At 44.6% G+C, this 20,951-nt stretch overlaps 1 protein-coding gene and 1 long non-coding RNA gene across 2 annotated transcripts; both read right to left on the bottom strand.

Annotated features, from left to right (window-relative positions):
• Window positions 1-431: 431 nt before the first annotated feature.
• sptlc1 (serine palmitoyltransferase, long chain base subunit 1) lies at window positions 432-9,662 on the bottom strand (the record flags this gene model as incomplete). The annotated part of the gene is made up of 15 exons (XM_084460065.1): window positions 432-1,602; window positions 2,011-2,084; window positions 2,781-2,898; window positions 3,145-3,199; window positions 3,326-3,422; window positions 3,606-3,701; window positions 3,816-3,923; window positions 4,302-4,391; window positions 5,105-5,234; window positions 5,319-5,451; window positions 5,631-5,703; window positions 5,851-5,944; window positions 6,127-6,221; window positions 6,639-6,746; window positions 9,609-9,662. 15 exons carry the CDS (start codon window positions 9,660-9,662, stop codon window positions 1,509-1,511), a joined length of 1,419 nt encoding a protein of 472 aa, XP_084316191.1. The 3' UTR covers window positions 432-1,508.
• Window positions 9,663-11,149: 1,487 nt separating this feature from the next.
• On the bottom strand, window positions 11,150-12,012 carry LOC311327076. Its single transcript, XR_014631081.1, has 4 exons — window positions 11,867-12,012; window positions 11,578-11,675; window positions 11,418-11,472; window positions 11,150-11,274 (listed from the first exon to the last, which is right to left on the bottom strand). It is a non-coding gene; the product is annotated as an uncharacterized lncRNA (long non-coding RNA).
• Window positions 12,013-20,951: the final 8,939 nt, after the last annotated feature.

The raw sequence follows: 20,951 nt of genomic DNA, 5'->3' as shown, positions 1-20,951 counted from the left end.
ACTGGAACCCTGCTCGGCTGGAGGTGGGTTCTCCGGGCTGGAGGTGGGTTCTCCGGGCTGGAGGTGGGTTCTCCGGGTTGTGTCGCGAGAGACGCGCCATCTAGGGGAGAGATGTTGGAACCCTAGACTAGGGCCTAGACCATGTTGGACCCCTAGACTAGGGCCTAGACCATGTTGGACCCCTAGACTAGGGCCTAGACCATGTTGGACCCCTAGACTAGGGCCTAGCCCTAGACCATCTCAATCCGGTATGATGGCTTCAAAGAATGTTGGATATATAACTACCGGTATTTTTAAAACATGGCTACTAACATATGACAGCTATACAATAGCGCACACTATCTCAACAACAGAACAGTCTCAAAACATTTACCACCAAGTGAGCATTTCCCAGTTTATTGGATGAATAATATTTTGTAAAGTTAGCAGCAACATAAAGGCACATATGATAATTAACTGCATATTGCGTGTTGTATGATTGTTCAGCCAACATTTGTGGTACAAAAAGTGATATCAGTTCGTTATTCACAGTCTTAACAGGTTCCAAAGATTTGTTGTGCACACTAGTGCAAATCCTCTTTTAAAATTGACATCTGCAGTCACAAAAATATGTTCATGTGCATATGACTTTCAATTTGTGTAGCAAAACAACGTAGAAAATAAAATCAATATAAAAATCACTTAAGCCATTGAGGTAAGGGAATGTTTTAAAATGGTGCTGGACTACTTTACTAATAAAACCAATTATTTATGAATGAAGAAATAATCAACATATACTTTCAATTAAAGATGGCATGAGATGTGAATTCAAACAATCTTAACCAGCGTTCCCTAGGTCAGTAGTATGAAAGACGACACATTTTCCTTTCATGGTGAAATTATGCAAGAAGCGCTTTCTCTATCCTTTGGTGAAAACAAGGAAACTTGATATAACAGAACTTTGGTTTACTACATTAAAAAAACAAGAAGAAACAGAACAACGATGGATATATAAAGTCATTATTATATAGAAAGTAATTATTAAGTTTTAAATATTTATTGTTAAGACTTGTAATCTTGTATGATCTTTCAAGGCAGACAGCAGTGAGCTGCTTACAGAACCATTAGATTGAGCACAGGCCCACAGAGTCAGATTGAGCACAGGTCCACAGAGTCAGATTGAGCACAGGCCCACAGAGTCAGATTGAGCACAGGCCCACAGAGTCAGATTGAGCACAGGTCCACAGAGTCAGATTGAGTCCAACATGACCGGTCAAGCACACATCTTACATTCAGACCATTGATGAGAACCTGGAGTGTTGCTGTGATGAACTAAAACATACTGCAAATGGAAAGAGTCAGGGATAAACATGTCAGTTATCTTCTGCTGGTCGTGTCCCCTCGTCCGGAGGTTTGCGGATGAGGGCGCCTGTCTGGCCTCCATGGACGCCCCTCTGAGCCCCCCCGCTGTGTGGAGCGGCTAGCGACGGAGGACTCCAGGTGGGGTTGGTCAGAGCGGGAGCAGGTGATCATTTGAGGATGGCCAGAGCTGCTTCTCTGATGCAGGAAGCGGCGTTGACGATCTCGTCCTCCGTCTGCTCCACGGTGACCACCATGCGGATGCTGGGAACACAGCGGCCAGTGAGAGCAGAACTGACCGGGTCCTGGTTGGCCAAACGTCTGGTTTCATCTCTAGTTTGTCTTCTGATCTGATACAGTGAATAGCCTACTATCGCTAACACAGCTAATGTCAAGCCCAGTTTAGCTGTTAGTACTTTAGTCTTAGTACTGACTAGTCTGCTACTGCTTATCTCTTCAAAGCAGTCATAGGGAGAGCAACTAAATGCATCTTACTGCCTTAAATCATGTGTCAACAGTGCCTGGCATTTGAAGACAGGTATAGCATAACTAACACACCTCACATGGTATTTAGTCATATTTGTTCACAGAACAGTGAATACAATAATTAAAATGCTGTTCAAGCCATCTAACAGTATCTAGGGGAAATCTTGTGTTTTTGTCCTGACTTACGTCGGCGGAGGGAGGAAGCGCTCTTCCTTGTCCAGGTACCGGGCCAGAGTCAGCGCCACCTTCCTGACCAGACACTAGGCACACACACACACACACACACACAGACACAGACACACACAGACAGACGGACACACACACACACACACACACACACACATAAACACACACACACACACAGACACAGACAGACAGACAGACAGACAGACAGACAGACAGACAGACAGACAGACAGACAGACAGACACACACATATACACACGCACACACACACACGTTATATCAGAGAATGTAATCTAAAACAGTTCATGGATTTCCAATTTCTACTGCATGAAAGTCCTTCAATATTTCTTCCCTTTCCTAACCAAATATTTGATTTCAGAAGCAGAAAGGCAACACTCACGCAACTGAAACACCATCACACCCAGCACAACAAGTAAACACACACCCAGCACAACAAGTAAACACACACCCAGCACAACAAGTAAACAATAAACAACAATCTACAGGGAAGAGCAGCTAAACTGCTGCTGACAGAATACTAGACGGCGTGTCACTAAGGTGTCTGCACACTGCCCCAACCTACGCCAGCCAACAGCAGTGTTGGATCGGTCTGCCATGTTTGTTAGTGACTGTGGCGTCGGTTGGATGGACTCTGCAGCTGAATTTTAAACTTCCAACACAACAAACTTCCAAACTTCCAAAACAACTGCCGACTTCAGAATGTTGTGTGCTGGGAGTCGGTTGGCGTTGGTTGGGGGCGTGTCTACTCACGTAATCCACGATGCTGCGCAGTGTCTTCACGTCGCTCTCTCTGGACCCAGAGCTTCTCTCCAGCTGCAGGTGCAGCGCCGGGGCAAACGACTCCCCTACCAGCCTCAGACCAGGAGTCCTGAAACAGAACGACTCCTTTAAATGACTCCCCTACCAGCCTCAGACCAGGAGTCCTGAAACAGAACGACTTCTTTAAATGACTCCCCTACCAGCCTCAGACCAGGAGTCCTGAAACAGAACGACTCCTTTAAATGACTTCCCTACCAGCCTCAGACCATGACTCCTTCAAACCACTCCCCCACACACAGAACGACTCCTCTACTCTCCTCTTGGCCCGAGCCAATCGTGAGCAGATGTAACTCACCCTTGCAAGGCGCTGTGGACCTGTTTGCACTTTTCCTTCAGGATGATAAAGATGTCTGAAAAGCCAGAGGAAAGGGAGAGTTGAGCATCTCCATCTCACACTGAGGGAGCGGAGAGGGGTTGCATGTGTATGTGTGTTTGTGCGTGTGTGTGTGTGCGTGCGCGTATGTGTGTGTGTGTACCTGGGTCCTCCTCCATGATGTTGAGGGCTTCGATGGCGGCAGCAGCCAGCATTGGGGGCAGGGAGGCGGAGAAACAGTAGCCCTGACCTGACAGACGCTGGGGAACAACAACCAATCAGGATATTCAATACTCTATACTCCAACCAATCAGGACATTCATTACTATATACTCCAACCAATCAACCAATCAGGACATTCACTATTGTATACTCCAACCAATCAGGACATTCATTACTATATACTCCAACTTTGGTGGAAAAGGGCTTTGAGAGACTGATACCTGATGATCGATCACAAACGAGCGGCCGCAGCAGAAGCCCCCTATGGAAGCCATGGCGTTCTCCATGTTGGCGCTGATCAGGTCAATATCATCGATCTGACAAGAAGAAGCAAGAACCAGAAAGTCATTTTAGATAAATAGAAGCGAAAAAAAACCTAGCAAACAGAAGAAGTGGATTCCACCATCACCAAAAATAAACGGTCCGCTCACGTTGACCCCGAAGTGTTCGGTGACGCCGCGCCCGTGCTCCCCCAGCACGCCGAACGACATGCTCTCCTCCAGGAAGATGCGCACCTTGTACCTGTACTTCAGCTTCACCTGGTGGTGGAGAAGAGACATGAGTCATTATTTGAGAAATAGCACTCTCTAGCAACCCCGTTCTCATATCCCTAACCCTAACCCACATGAGGTCACGACCCCTAGTCTGAGAACCACTGCATTAAGGCATAAATAGAAACATGTCTGTACTGTATATCCTGGAAGTAAAGTAAACAGTGGAGCTCGTTCTGTTTCAGCTCCAGATATGATCACAGGGAGACACTAGGCCAGGGTTAGGGTTAGGCCTGGAGCTGATATGATCACGGGGAGACACTAGGCCAGGGTTAGGGTTAGGTCTGGAGCTGATATGATCACGGGGAGACACTAGGCCAGGGTTAGGGTTAGGGTTAGGGTTAGGGTTAGGGTTAGGTATCTCACCAGCTCCGGCAGGGGACAGATGTCAGCCGTGTTTATGTACAACCCCTCCACTACGATGAACCTCCTGGTCACTCTGGCCTTCCGGGGGTTCTAGAACAGACACAGAGCAGGTATCAGGCAGGGCAGCTGTATCAGGCAGGGCAGCTGTATCAGGCAGGGCAGCTGTAGGCAGGGCAGCTGTATCAGGCAGGGCAGCTGTATCAGGCAGGGCAGCTGTATTAGGCAGGGCAGCTGTAGGCAGGGCAGCTGTAGGCAGGGCAGCTGTATTAGGCAGGGCAGCTGTAGGCAGGGCAGCTGTATTAGGCAGGGCAGCTGTAGGCAGGGCAGCTGTATTAGGCAGGGCAGCTGTATTAGGCAGGGCAGCTGTAGGCAGGGCAGCTGTAGGCAGGGCAGCTGTAGGCAGGGCAGCTGTAGGCAGGGCAGCTGTAGGCAGGGCAGCTGTAGCTCAGGAGATAAAGCAGGTCATCCAGTGACCGCAGGGTCGGTGGTTCAAATCGCAGCTCCTCCTGTCCACACGTCAGTGTCCTTGGGCACTTGATGCACCCCAAATTGCTTCCAAATAAGCAGGCTAGCACCTTGCATGGCAGCTGCCGCCATTGTTGTATGAATGTGTGTGTGAAATTTGCAATCCATATTAATGGTAAAGCCTAGTTCCCATAAACGCAGGGGCCGTTTAGGGTAAGGGTTGGGATCTCTGCGTTGAGGGGAACTTCAGACTTTCTAAATGTCCGCAGTGCTCATAACTGTAACCTAGACAATGTTAACTACTGTAAGTGACAAAATGGCTGCTGCCTGCGACTAACCTTCTGGTCCTCGACCTCCTGCTCTTTGAGGAGCCTCTCCAGGTCCTCCATGTCGTTGTGTTTGAAGTATTTGATGAAACTGCGTGATGCTTGAAGGCCTTTCTGGATGGAGAAGCATGCTGCCTCATCCCTGGACAGACCAGAAGATCCTATTAAAAACTAGTCAAGAAGTCCCAAAATGTGCATAAGGGCTAATAGGAGACGAGGCACTTACACAAAAACAATGTCCCCTCTCTTGGAGTACGCAGGTATTGCGCTTGCTATCGTTGCGAAGCCGTAGGAGTAGATAATGGCTTCCTCTGTTCGCATGAACTTGGCCAAACGATCCTCCAACTCCAAATGTACATCTGTGGTGACAAGAAACCCAGGCTAGCAAAGTTCTGGACACACATGGAACTGCTAAGTACATCTAGATATGGATATTCCAACCACGATTAATGTTACCACCATGGCAGTTGTTTGGGACATATCTGATTAAAAACATTTCATGAGAGAAATCGTGGACACGTGTTAAAAGGTGACTCACCAAAGGTTCCATAGAAGCCTCTTGGTCCACATGTCCCGACGCCGTACTTCTTCAGAGACGCCAGGGCCTTTTGCTGTGAGGGAGGAGGAAGCATGTGTTGTTACACACACACACACACACACACACGCACGCACGCACGCACGCACGCACGCACGCACGCACACAAAGTACTGCTATTGTAAAGAATATCTCAATCAAAAGCTTATAAATCAGTACCAACCTTCACCCGCTCATTGTCGAGGAAACCCAAGAAGTTAAACGAGGCAAAGTTAATGCACTCTTTTCCATTCACAATGATGTTATGGCTTGGTGGCCTGAAAAAAACACACACACACACACTGGCATTAGCTAGAACAACACCCACCTCAACCCATGGATGGAAGCAAGATGGCGGCGCTACGCCCGACAGCAGCAAGCCACTCACTCCACTGGTTTCATGTAGTCTATAATTTCATATTCAATGTGATCTATATACTAATAGGAGTGATTTACTTACCCAGTTACTATGTCGTAATTGAGGGAGGGGTGGTCTTTTGACACGGGGGGGACGAGAGGTTCTGGCTGCCATTCTTCAATCAGATCCTCCTTTTCCTGTGGTACACAAACACCAGAGTCAAATCATACAAACACCAGAGTCAAATCATACAAACACTAGAGTCAGTTCATACACACACCACTGAGTCAGTTCATACAAACACCACTGAGTCAATTCATACAACCACAACTGAGTCAGTTCATACAAACACCACTGAGTCGGTTCATACAAGCACTACTGAGTCGGTTCATACACACACCACTGACTCAGTTCAACTACACTGAGTCAGTACAGTCAGTCAGTTGATCCAGTTCACACAAACACCACTGACACCACCACTGTCCTTTGGTTTAATTTAGCAAAACAAGCTCAATCAAGCTCAGCGTTGGCATGTGATTTCAAGCCTGACAGCTGGATTCTATCTGACCTCATAACTGACCGTTGCTCACTAGAAGAGAACTGCTCTGTTGTACCTTCTCGTTGAGATCCGAGCGCTCCTGTAGTTTGTATGTTTTGGAGAACAGGAGTCTGATGATCCAGAGGATGAGGATTCCCTCCAGGATCAGGTGGTACGCTGGAGCCTGAGGACACACACATCGGGTTCTTCTGGTCAATCCCAAAACACACAATGCTTTCCTGAGGAGCGTTCATGTTCTTGTGAGTAGTACTTTTGATTATGTAAACAGGATGAAGGCAGATTCACACATATAGACACTGAACAGCACCAGTCAAACGTTTGAACACACCTTCTCATTCAATTGAACTGTAGCTTATGCTTTACACACACACACTGAATAAATACACTCATTTTAACGCTAATTTTCCAGAGGGAAGCAAAAACACAGTTCAACCATTTGAGCCAATACATGAAAACAGTTGAATAAAACTTCCCTGACCTCTCAATGAGACGATCAAGCAAGCTCCTGGGAAATATTGACTAAGTAGAGCCATAGAAAAATATTAAAGCACACATCATAAAAAATGTAACCTAATTATATATGTGATTGCTAGCTATCATCTATAGATCCCAGTATAATCCTGATCTTTAGATAATCTATCTGTAATCCCAGGCAGAGTCCTGGGCATGGTGGTGCTGGTCCAGGCGTGTCTGGACAGGCTCAGGCTACAGGAGATACTGCGGGGGAGGAGGCGGTGTGGAGATTATCACGGTGATCAAGGAACTACGAAGCCAGGTCACGTCTGAGGAGTTGTTGCAGAGGATTGGGTAAGACACAGCCAGGAAGGAGACCTGCTTATGAGAGACATCAGCCCTGACTAAGGACAGGCACGTACGCACACACACACACACACGCACGCACGCACAGCAGGCACGCACACACTGTAGGGAGAACGGCCCCCACCACATAGCCAGTAGACTGACTGGCTCTAGTCCTCTAGCCTTCAACCACCCCTGCCTCCCTCTAGTCCTCTAGCCTTCACCCACCCCCTCTACCCTCTAGTCCTCTAGCCTTCACCCACCCCCTCTACCCTCTAGTCCTCTAGCCTCCAACCACCCCCTCTACCCTCTAGTCCTCTAGCCTCCAACCACCCCTGCCTCCCTCTAGTCCTCTAGCCTCCAACCACCCCCTCTACCCTCTAGTCCTCTAGCCTCCAACCACCCCTGCCTCCCTCTAGTCCTCTAGCCTTCACCCACCCCCTCTACCCTCTAGTCCTCTAGCCTTCAACCACCCCCTCTACCCTCTAGTCCTCTAGCCTCCAACCACCCCCTCTACCCTCTAGCCTCCAACCACCCCTGCCTCCCTCTAGTCCTCTAGCCTCCAACCACCCCCTCTACCCTCTAGTCCTCTAGCCTCCAACCACCCCCTCTACCCTCTAGTCCTCTAGCCTCCAACCACCCCCTCTACCCTCTAGTCCTCTAGCCTCCAACCACCCCCTCTACCCTCTAGTCCTCTAGCCTCTAACCACCCCTGCCTCCCTCTAGTCCTCTAGCCTTCACCCACCCCCTCTACCCTCTAGTCCTCTAGCCTCCAACCACCCCCTCTACCCTCTAGTCCTCTAGCCTCCAACCACCCCCTCTACCCTCTAGTCCTCTAGCCTCCAACCACCCCCTCTACCCTCTAGTCCTCTAGCCTCCAACCACCCCCTCTACCCTCTAGTCCTCTAGCCTCTAACCACCCCTGCCTCCCTCTAGTCCTCTAGCCTTCAACCACCCCCTCTACCCTCTAGTCCTCTAGCCTTCAACCCCCCCTGCCTCCCTCTAGTCCTCTAGCCTCCAACCACCCCCTCTACCCTCTAGTCCTCTAGCCTCCAACCACCCCCTCTACCCTCTAGTCCTCTAGCCTCCACCCACCCCCTCTACCCTCTAGTCCTCTAGCCTTCACCCACCCCCTCTACCCTCTAGTCCTCTAGCCTCCAACCACCCCCTCTACCCTCTAGTCCTCTAGCCTTCAACCACCCCCTCTACCCTCTAGTCCTCTAGCCTTCAACCACCCCCTCTACCCTCTAGTCCTCTAGCCTTCAACCACCCCCTCTACCCTCTAGTCCTCTAGCCTCTAACCACCCCCTCTACCCTCTAGTCCTCTAGCCTTCAACCACCCCCTCTACCCTCTAGTCCTCTAGCCTCTAACCACCCCCTCTACCCTCTAGTCCTCTAGCCCTCAACCCCCCCTGCCTCCCTCTAGTCACAGACAGCACATTCACATTTTAACATTTATTTTGCCCTGTTCATAATATACAGGCTACAGTAAAGACAGAGTTAAGTGACTCATATTTCACAGTAACCTAGAGGTTTTCTCAACTTTCTCAACAAATAGCCCGATTTAGCATAATAACGACGACGTTGTTAGCTGGTTATTAACATTACCGGATTGAACAGAGACGGATAGTAACCTAGATACTAACCTAGATACTAACCTAGATGCATGAGGTCTTCCCACTAGACTAGGAGGACTGGTGGGTAACATGACCTTACTGCTCGGGCCGTGGCACAATGAGCAAACTAGCAAGCCAATAATAGGATCTTTAGGGTTTTCTTTACCACAATCAGTGCTTACATGCACACAGTGTGTTACAAACACGGAACATACTAACATTAGCTGGCTAAAATGAAGCAAAGTGACCAAATAACTAGGCTAGCACTTAATCTAGCAAGCAGAAGAGTTCACTTCCTTGTTTATATAAAGAAACGCCCATGCACAGATAACTTCACCATGATTGGCCAAACCTACCCTCGCGTCACCGGTCTCTCCTCGGGGGGGAGGAGCCTGGTATCGTTATGATATACGATTGGCCGCGACAATCTGTCAATCATGCCCCAAAACGTCAACACATACTTCCTGGATTCTTAGTTCTCTCTCTTCTGTCTTACTCTGGGCTGGATCACATAGTTTCACCCATTTCATTCAACGCCACGAACTCTAGTTTCAAAGAGACCGAATAAATGGAAAACCGTTCACAGAATGGCTTCGGAAAAGACAACTTACCTCGTAAAATGCTTGCACCATCTCCACTAACACCCATTGTTGCCCGGACGCCATCTTGGTCACATGGTGTAACGTCATCAGTGGGTAGATGATTTGATTGCGAGGGAACTGCGCCCCCTAGCGAGGCAGTCGGGAAGAGACTTCTGTTGGGTTTGTAGGCTACTAATATCACACAGGAGGCCTAATGAAAACCACACCACATCACTTGCTATTCACTTTCACAGCATTTTTGTTTTGACATATTTCAAGGACAAGGACTTAATAAAGCAAATTCCTAAAGACCAGAGCCTATATTCACAACAGTAACAGTTCCTGGAACAGTAATCCTGGAACTTACAGGTGCATCTAAAAAAATAGAATTGTCATTATATTGTTATTGTTCTGTAATTACATTACGGAAAATATATCATTATTTCAGTTAATTTAATTTAAAAAGTGAAACTCATATAGCCTAAGCCTAGTCTATTCTAGATTGTATAACAAACTGTACCTGCAGCCATTTTGATATAACAAGCTGTTTGATTGTAAACAATGTTCATAACAATGAGCTTCTGTAGTACATTCATGTGCTATTTTTTGGCCTGTGTCTCACAACTCCATGTGAGTGGTCCTCCACCCTTAGTGGTGTAATGTGTGCATTGTAGTATTTGTAATGCCATGCTATCTAATGCACTGTTGTCTGCATGATGTGTGTTGAGGACTGACACAAAAATCAAATGTATCTGAATTAAACCTTCATAGTGTGACATGTGACAGACATTGATACTCTGATCAACAACTCAGATCAAGTTGAACCGAATGCAACACTACTTGTTTCGTTGTGGTGCTGGAAATAAAATCCCCTCTCACATGGGTCACCTCTGCAGGGATTTATCAAACAAACAGACGTCATGTTTCGGTAACAACAAGTGCAGTCAACCCACGTAAGGTTGTGATTTCCATGTGTTGACACATACGAGAGAGAGAGAGAGAGAGAGAGAGAGATAAGAGAGAGGAGAGAGAGAACTTTAGGATCAGATTGTTTTAAGGGTCCAAGCGGGATGCAATGTTCTCTGTGAGAAGTGGAATCATTTCTTCTTCTTTTTACACTTCAACACATTATCAGATGATAAAACAGAACCATTTTTGGACAGAACCAAACAGAGCATCGTCCTTCAGATGTTCAGATGGAATGATACCAAGAAAACATCTGCTGTTTCATCTGATAGTATCTGACTGTGGGCTCAGACCAGAATTATGGAATCCATCATTTGAGATGATCGGTGCCGTTGTGTTGTGGGTCAAATATACTGTCCATCTTGCTCACAACAGTCAGATGCTTTAAGGTTTCCGAGCGCCCAGGAGGAAGCACACAAGCCTTTTGAGTGTGGTGATGTGCAGCTCCACAGCAGATCTTCACAGACCAAGCAGACCTCACCTTGAAGACCAAGACATGGGAAGAAGATGTGTTTTTCTTTCCAATTATATACTCTCACAAATTTCACTTGACCAGTGATAGATTTCCAAACTGTAGCGTGTCTCAAGGTGCAAACTCACCACTGACCTCTCAGGAGGGCCTTCATCATTCAGGATGGAACATTCTAGCAGATCTGGCAGATGAGATGGACGTTTGAGTAGAATTGCTGAAGTCTACTGTGGTGTAGAAGTGGAGCTTCACAGACACTTTCTGCAGGGGAAAAAGGAACACATTTTTATTTTTAAATAAGCAGTTCTGGCATGTAAAATATTCAAAATGGCTCTAATACACATTTCACTTGACCAGAGATAGATTTCCCAGTTGTAGAGTTGAACCTCAGGGGGCATACTCACCACCTACTGCACCACCTTGGTATGGCCTGGTGGCCTCACACAGGATCACACACATCTGGAAAGAAAAGCAAGGGAACAATCAGGGAAACACATCAGTTCAATAAACCAAAACAATCCATTATGTTTAAGTGATTACTAATGAAGTATTAATTGACCTTACCAGGATGGTGATGTTAGTGTTCCTGTTCTGGAACGTCTCTCTGTGGACGTGGCCCTGATTGAACAGCAGGGGGCTGCAGCCTCACAGAGGCCAACAACCTTCTCCATGGAAAACAACAATCATGACCAGCATCAGTCAAATACACACACACTTGCCATTTGTTGAATGTTGACATTTCTATATTCAGCAATCAGCTGTGTGGTATCCTCCACCAAAGATCATCCAAAGCATTAGTTGACTTCTACAATTCAGAACGCGATCATGACTGTTAATCTCAGTTATTACTTACATGGTGCCCAAAAGGCAAAGGCCTCTCTGGTCTGTGTCTGAGGGCATCCTGGAAAATCAGGTAGTGTTGCATAGCAACAGTAATGTCCAAGGCCAATTTTAGCCACTTGATGGACATTTTATAGAACCATTAAAATAAATGGTTGACAAAATATATTTTATGAAAAAAAAAAAAAAGGAAAAGTAGAATAAAAAATCTCATTTGAAGGTGGCAAGTCGAGCTTATAAAAACAGTCAATGTACCGATGGCCATAATAATATTTAAACTTTTTCAATGTCTCAGCTCTGATATTTTCAAAGTCAAAATATCATTAGTGAATTGGAGGCAAAGGGAAGCTGCAAAGTCCACCACTGAACAGCTAAGCTCTTATAGTAGGTGTTGTTCTCATAGCTGAACTATATTACTTTCTGAGAGACATTCTACTGAAAACAGAAAAAGCTCTCCCCCTTCCCCATACCTACACTATCTTGGTCATCTTGATGGCTCCAGTACTTTTGTTCTTTAAAACAGTGAAACTGAAGATGGCTTTCTGACTGCACTTTGGTGAGTTTGAGCCACTTGGTAGTCAGTTTGCATCGTAGGCATAGAAATGATATGAAATATTATATATGTTGTCATCCTCCATTGTACAGCTTATTATATAGATGCCAAATAACTGGACTGTTCCTTAGAATTCAACTTCCAAGCCCACAATGACACAATACGACAATATGTTAATCAAAATATTGATGTGTTACTTGAAAAATTGCTGGCCAATAGACTATATTGACTAGATATGTTGTGGGACGCACTTTTGTGATGTAGAATTACATGGTAACGTTTGTGAATGTTACCTTAAATCAGCATGTTTTGTTCAACTTCATGACTACTTTCTCTGTCTAATTCAGCAATTAGCTTTTGTACATGGCTGGTCCAAGCCTAGCTCCACTGATTCCATGTCTTTTCCTTCCCTGGTTGGGGTGCTTGGATCTTAAACTCTTTTTACCTTGCCTCGGGCCAATGGTCCTTTCTGCTTTTACTGCTGTAGTGCTTTTAACAAAGTGAGTCTTTGTTGTTTGTCCAAAGATGGAAGCCATTCCCAAGTACGTTTGCTCTTGAACGTGACCATGCTTTCAAGCGCAATGCTAACCGCATTTATCTTAGCTTTGTGCAGACGTTCTACTCCTCCTAAATCCTTGCTAAAGCTAACATCCATCTTCAACACTGGTTCTAGATCCTCTGGCTGCATGCTACGACATACCATCCAAAAACTAGCCAACAGCAATTCAGCAATCTGGACTGTCAACTCATAAAAATCTGAGTCTGTCCACATGGTGAGCCTGTCAAACACCAAATCCTTGGGAACCTCAATGTCATCATATAGGCAAGCCCGTCCTTCCACCAAGTCTCTACTGTCTTCTTGCCATTCCTTCAGTTTGGTCACCAGGATTTCATATCTGACTTCCATCTCTAGCAGGGTTCCTTTGGAAGTAAAGGCTTTCAGTAAAGGATTGATGACAAGCTTAGAAATCAGACCTAGAGCTCTGATTCCTGCTTTGAAGTGTGGAACCTCCAAATCACCAGCAACTTCTGCAAGAAGACCACCGTCGTCCACATGGTCTCTGGTAAACTCACACAAGTCATCTAGTATGCTGTAAGCCCCGGCTGCATCGTGAAACAAACCGTCAATTCTACAATCTCTGGGTGAAGTCAGAGGCACATCATCAAACTCTCCGTTGTCAATCAAAAAGTTCTTAAACGTCACTGGTTCACCATCCTTTGTGAATCCTTGTCTTTGGACAGCATCTCTCACATTCCTGACCAAATGCATAGCTCCAGACTCCAACTTGTCCCCCTCTAAATTATAAGATCCTACTTGTCTTTCTTCAAACATGATCTTATCCCAGAGTAAAAGTGTTGTCCTTGCCTGGTGAGCAAAGCCATCAATCAAATGTAAGCCACAGAAGAGCTTGTTAGCCAGGGCCACCACTGTCTTTCCAGAGTCACTCAGGCCACCATATTCCTTGACCATCAGCGGTAGGATTTCTGATCTGTATTCGGTGAGGATTTGTTTGAAACTATCCTCAGAGGCAGCCCCATCCCTGAACATACTCGCTAATCTGGAAATCATCTCCCCCGGCTTTACATCATCACCCAAAATGTCTTCGATCACTTTCTTGCACATGTGTAGTTGATTGAGTCTGTGATTGATTGAGTCTGAGGGGTTCTCTACATCCCAATGGTGCAAATCAGGCTCCTCCTTGATGTGAATGTCAATAGGCCAGTTTTCTTGGAAAAATGTATAATCTCCATCAGTAGATACGGTATTTTCAGTCTGAATATGCATTATGCGTTCAGCTTGCGGATGAAATGAAGCACCTTCTTTGTTTGTTGGCTCTGACTTTATCTCCCTATCGCATTCCACTGTCTCTACTGGCAATACATCTAACATCTGTTGTACTTGACTGTAAGGTTTGGCATATGAATGCTCTTGGGAATCGCATGACCAAGGCTCAATGGGGAAGGGGAGTTCGTCCTCACAATTCTGCATTCTCAGCTTGGCTTGTTCTTCTTGCTTCCTTTTTAAATCCAATCTCCTTGTTTCTGTTACTTTTTTAATTCTTGGACATTCTGAAGCTGGGGCATTAGTTTCCTCCATGTCCTCAAAGGTTTTCCTTTTCTTCCTGGGAGCAAGTGAGAACGGCTCCTTTTGGAATTCCATGAACAAGGCTTTCTGCCATGAGGATCCATTAGCAAAGTATTTTCTTTTGGTTTTTGCTTCGTATAACCTGCCCATAAAAATGTCACACACTTCAGGATTCTCAATGGCAAGTTCAAAATTGTGCTTCAAAAGACCAAACATGATTTGCTTGGGGACTCCACACACATATTTGGTAAAATTAGCTACTTCCATCATTACACCCTTGGTCAATAAAGACGAGTCTAGCTTCTGTCCTGCCCAACCCTTTGAGTTTAGTCCAAGGTCCAGACCAATTTCCCAACACAAGGGGTAGAGGTCTCTCATTGTCTCAGTCAGGGATTGGCCCTCAGCAGGTCTGGGCAATGTTTCATCACTGCATAATGTTCCATCCATCTTAGTAGGGGAGGCAGGTTCTGTCTTGACATGCTGTGGTCTGGAAGTTTCTGGAAAACTGTCTGTCCGGCTCAACGTTGCACTCATTTTAATTTTATTCAGATCAGGAAGATCAAACAATGAACGTAAAAATTCTGGTGTATCTTTTTTCTTTTTTATCAAGTCTCTTACTCTCACCATGACACGACTTGCAAACACATACCGTTGTTGGTCATTTTCCAAACCAACATCAAAGTTATTTTCTAGGATACTACAAATTAAATGCATTTGAGCTTTACCTACATCTTTGGAAAAATCTGAGATGTCAAGCATTACACCATTTGTCAAGGAGCTCAAATCCAGCTTTTGCTTCTTACTAGATCCAGCATTGAAATGGAAGCCTACTTCCCTGCAGTGTGGGAATGTGTTTCGTGTCAAACCGTTTCGAGTCAGTTGATGTGCACGCCACTGCCATGCAGTTTTATCCAAAGTGTCACTGTTTCCATTTTCTAACATGGCCTCTCCAGATGGTACTCTAGGGAGATGCATGTCAGACAAGTCAGTGGTTTGTATAGAAGCTTTATCCCTCCAAATTTCTGCAGAGGTTTTCAAATGCTCTTCAAGCTTATCCTCATAATTCTCACTCTCCACAAATGTTTTACTTGTTTCCGTGTTCATATTGATTTCTTGATCATTTTCTGAGCATGTGGCTGGCTCATTGACCCAGCCTTCCAAATCTGACTCCTCCAGGGTTAATAACAAATCTGACTCCTCTAGGGGGCGTAAGAAAGAGAGTTCCTTTTCCTGGCCAGACATTGCAGCATTAGCTCTCAGTAGGACGTCACTGTCAGAAGTGGTGCATCTTCTTACATCCTCAGGACTTTGTTGTCTTCCTTGACAATATAATGCTTTTGTTTTCAGATTGGCTTGTTCCTCTTGCTTCTTCTTTAAATCCAATCTCCTTGATTCTGTTACTTTTTTAAGTCTTGGACATTTAGAAGCTGTTGCATTAGTTTCCTCCGTGCCCTCTGAAGTTTTCCTTTTCATCCTGGGAGCAAGTGAGAACGGCTTCTGTTGAAATTCAATGAACAAGGTTTTCCGGCCTGAAGACCCAGTGAAATATTTTCTTCTTGTTTTTGCTTCGTACAATCTGGCCATACAAATTTCAGACTGATCAAGGGTCTCAATGTCAAGATCAAAATTGTGTTTCAAAAGATCAAACATGATTTGCTTTGGGACTCCACACACATATTTGGTAAAGTTAGCTACTTCAATCATCACACCATTGGTCAGTAAAGATGGGTCTAGCTTCTGTTCTGCCCACTTTGGTTTTAGTCCAAGGTCCAGACCAATTTCCCAACACAAGGGGTAGAGGTCTCTCATTGTCTCAGTCAGGGATTGGCCCTCAGCAGGTCTGGGCACTGTTTCATCACTGCATAATGTTCCCTCCATCTTAGTAGGGGAGGCGGGTTCTGTCTTGACATGCTGTGGTCTGGAAGTTTCTGGAAAACTGTCATTCTGGCTCAACTTCCTTCTTCTTGTATTCAGGTCAGGCAGATCAAACAATGCACCTAAAAATTCTGGTGTATCTTTTTTCTTTTTCATCAAGTCTTTTACTCTCACCAGGACACGACATGCGAACTCATACCGTTGTTGGTCATTTTCCAAACCAAAGTTAAAGTTATTTTCTAGGATACTGAAAATGAAATGTATTTGAGCTTTACCAACATCTTTGGAAAAATCTGAGATGTCAAGCATTACACCGTTTGTCAAGGAGCTCAAATCTAGCTTTTGCTTTTTACTAGAACCAGCATTGAAATCTAAGCCTACTTCCCTGCTATTTGGGAACGTGACTTGTTTGGAGTCCTGTGACCTGTTTCGAGTGGACTGATGTGCACGCCACCGCCACGCCATCTGATCCAACATGTCACCACTTGTATTTTCCAGCATGCTCTCTCCAGATGGTGTTCTACTGGGTTGAGTCCAAATGTCTACTTCCATATTTACATACATTTCAAAACTGAACTGCCTCAACAATGTCCAAGGCTTTTAAGATTTGGTGTCTATCAAAATAATAATCAAACAGCTTTAATTGTTTACATAATCAAATCACATGTTTTATCACATGCCTTAATTTAGTTGAATGCTACACATTTAACCTACAGGGCTCTCACCTGTTTAACCTACAGGGCTCTCACCTGTTTACCCTACAGGGCTCTCACCTGACACCTTGGGCTCAGAGCTATCAGAGGACTGAAACATCACCAAGAGTCACATGAAGGATTGAGTAACACAGCTGTGTTGGTTCAAAGAACAAAAGAAGTGGATCTGAGCTATTCAACACTGAAAAGGCCTTGACGTTTGTTGAACCTGTGTCAATCAATCAATCAATCAATCAATCAAAGCTACAGTAGTGCTAGCTAAGTATCTAGAGTAGCTCAGTTAGCTAGTAGCTAGTACAGTTACCAAGATATCTAGTAGTCATGGCTTCCTACATTTAGCAAGAATGCTCTCAACCAACAAGCAACATCTGCAACACTTGCATTGCATAAGCAGCTTTCCACTGAGATCTAAAGCTTATTATTGAGAAAATAAGGACAGAACACATTCCCTCTGCAGCTGAGTTACCTGGACAGCTTGTAGTTTATACTTCCTGTTAGCTATGCTAGCAGTTAACTAGGCTTACTAGCTTCAATGTTACCTCTTGGTGGTGGTGTGTGAAATACTGCATGTCCCTCTGCCTCCAAAACGAGTAGCCAAGTAAAAAAGAAAGAGAGCCGAGTCTTTCCCCCCGGATCCTTAGAGATTATGATCTCAATCTACACTGAGATCAGGAGGCAAAACATTCCTGTAACCTTCAGATGCTGTGGAGGTGCTATCGCCCCCTACAGACCGGAGGGTGCAACATCAGGGCTTTAGATGGATTCAAGATTCAAGATCTGTTTTGATTGATCATGTTCATGGTTCACACATGCTAGTAACTTGACTAGGATAATGGCACGCTGATGGAGAGGACATAGGACAGGGTACAGGACAGGACAGGGTACAGGACAGGACAGGGTACAGGACAGGACAGGACAGGGGACAGGACAGGGCAGTGCAAATAACATGATATACAAAAAAACAGTGCAAATACAAAATATGCTGCAAACAAAATACGGTGCAATACAAAATATAATACTGTTAAAAACCTTTTAAAGTAATATCATAAATGCGTTCACCATAACTGTGTATATGGCTGAAGAGAACGATTCAGTTATGAGTGACATGATACAGAACAAACATTTTCTTAAAATAAGCCACAGATTTTCAAGCGTTCAACCAGTTTTATCTGTAGTTTTATTTAAATATAATGATAAAACAGAAAAAAAAAGATTTAACACATTTTATTTATATTCAGAAAATAAGTGCTTAAATTAATGTTCAATAAAATGAAAATGAGAACTGATATTAGATAAGACTACGCCCTCTCAGCTATGGCTCGTTTTAGCACTCCATATGCCAACATGGATTAAGCCTTTATTACATGTGACAGACATCGACTCTGATCAACAATTCAGACCAAACAGGTGAAAAGACTCAGAAGTGTGCAGTTGAAAGAGAGAGAGAGAGAGAGAGAGAGAGAGAGAGAGAGAGAGAGAAAGAGAGAGACAGAGAGAGAGAGAGAGAGAGAGAGAGAAAGAGAGAGAGAGAGAGAGAGAGAGAGGGAGAGAAAGAGAGAGAGAGAGAGAGAGAGAGAGAGAGAAAGAAAGAGAGAGAAAGAGAGAGAAAGAGAGAGACAGGCAACCTGCTGGACTTTAGGTTCAGATTGTTTTAAGGGTTCTAGTGGGATGGAATGTTTTCTGTGAGAAGTAGAATTGTTTCTTTTTTTTTTACACTTCAACACATTATCAGATGATAAAAACAGAACCATTTCTGGACAGAACCAAACAGAGCATCGTCCTTCAGATGTTCAGATGGAATGATACCAAGAAAAAAAATACAAAAACCCTCTGCTTTTTCATCTGTGTATCTGAAAGTGGGCTCAAGATCAGACCAGAACTATGCAATCCATCATTTGAGATGATCGGTGCCGTTGTGTTGTGGGTCAAATATACTGTCCATCTTGCTCACAACAGTCAGATGCTTTAAGATCTCCGAGCGCCCAGGAGGAAGCACACAAGCCTTTTGAGTGTGGTGATGTGCAGCTCCACAGCAGATCTTCACAGACCAAGCAGACCTCACCTTGAAGACCAAGACATGGGAAGATGTGTTTTTCTTTCCAATTATATATTCTCACAAATTTCACTTGACCAGTGATAGATTTCCAAACTGTAGCGTGTCTCAAGGTGCAAACTCACCACTGACCTCTCAGGAGGGCCTTCATCATTCAGGATGGAACATTCTAGCAGATCTGGCAGATGAGATGGAAGTTTGAGTAGAATTGCTGAAGTCTACTGTGTTGTAGAAGTGAAGCTTCACTGACACTTTCTACAGGGGAAAAAGGAACATTTGTATTTCTAAATAAGCAGTTCTGGCATGTAAAATCTTCAAAATGGCCCTGATACACATTTCACTTGACCAGCGATGGATTTCCCAGTTGTAGTGTTGAGACTCAGGGGGCATACTCACCACCTACTGCACCACCTTGGTATGGCCTGGTGGCCTCACACAGGATCACACACATCTGGAAAGAAAAGCAAGGGAACAATCAGGGAAACACATCAGTTCAATAAACCAAAACAATCCATTACGTTTCAGTAATTACTAATGTATTTAAGTATTAAGTATTTCATTACTAATGTATGTAAGTAGTAATTGACCTTACCAGGATGGTGATGTTAGTGTTCCTGTTCTGGAAAGTCTCTCTGTGGACGTGGCCCTGATTGAACAGCAGGGGGCTGCAGCCTCACAGAGGCCAACAACCTTCTCCATGGAAAACAACAATCATGACCAGCATCAGTAAAATACACAAACACTTGCCATTTGTTGAATGTTGACATTTCTATATTCAGCAATCAGCTGTGTGGTATCCTCCACCAAAGATCATCCAAAGCATTAGTTGACTTCTACAATTCAGAACACGATTATGACTGTTAATCTCAGTTATTACTTACATGGTGCCCAAAAGGGCAAAGGCCTCTCTGGTCTGTGTCTGAGGGCATCTTGGAAAATCAGGTAGTGTTGCATAGCAACAGTAATGTCCAAGGCCAATTTTAGCCACTTGATGGACATTTTATATAACCATTAAAATAAATGGTTGACAAAATATATTTTATGAAACAAAACAAAAAAGGAAAAGTAGAATAAAAAGACTCTCATTTGAGGGTGGCAAGTCGATCTTATAAAAACAGTCAATGTACCGATGGCCATAATAATATGAAAACTTTTTCAATGTCTCAGCTCTGATATTTTCAAAGTCAAAATATCATTAGTGAATTGGAGGCAAAGGGAAGCTGCAAAGTCACCGCTGAGAAGCTGAGCTCTTATAGTAGGTGTTGTTCTCATAGCTGAACTATATTACTTCCTGTGAGACATTCTACTGAAAACAGAAAAAGCTCTCCCCCTTCCCCATACCTACACTATCTTGGTGATCTTGATGGCTCCAGTACTTTTGTTCTTTAAAACAGTGAAACTGAAGATGGCTTTCTGACTGCACTTTGCTGAGTTTGAGCCACTTGCTTGTCAGTTTGCATCGTAGGCATAGAAGGGGTTCTCTGCATCCCAATGGTGTAAATCAGGCTCCTCCTTAATGTAAATGTCAGTAGGCCATTCTTGGATAAATATATAATCTCTATTAGTGTGCACAGTGTGTTCAGTCTGAAGAGGCATTATACTTTCAGCTTGCAGATGAGACACTTGTGTTGCATCATCTTTAGGTGGGATCTTGGACTTCACATCAAGGACTTCGCCCAATTTGGTGCAGAGTGCAAAGTGTTCACTTTTCCATCCATACGTCCCGTTTTCCCTCCATCCTTGGTGATCTGCAGATTGCTGAGATTGATCCTCTGTAGAGATGACTGATGAGTCTTCTACCTTTATTTCTCTAGGAAG

This window comes from Borostomias antarcticus (genome assembly GCF_949987555.1).
Source record: "Borostomias antarcticus genome assembly, chromosome: 30".
NCBI classification, from domain to species: Eukaryota; Metazoa; Chordata; class Actinopteri; order Stomiiformes; family Stomiidae; genus Borostomias; species Borostomias antarcticus.
This window is presented reverse-complemented; position numbering and strand designations above follow the sequence as displayed.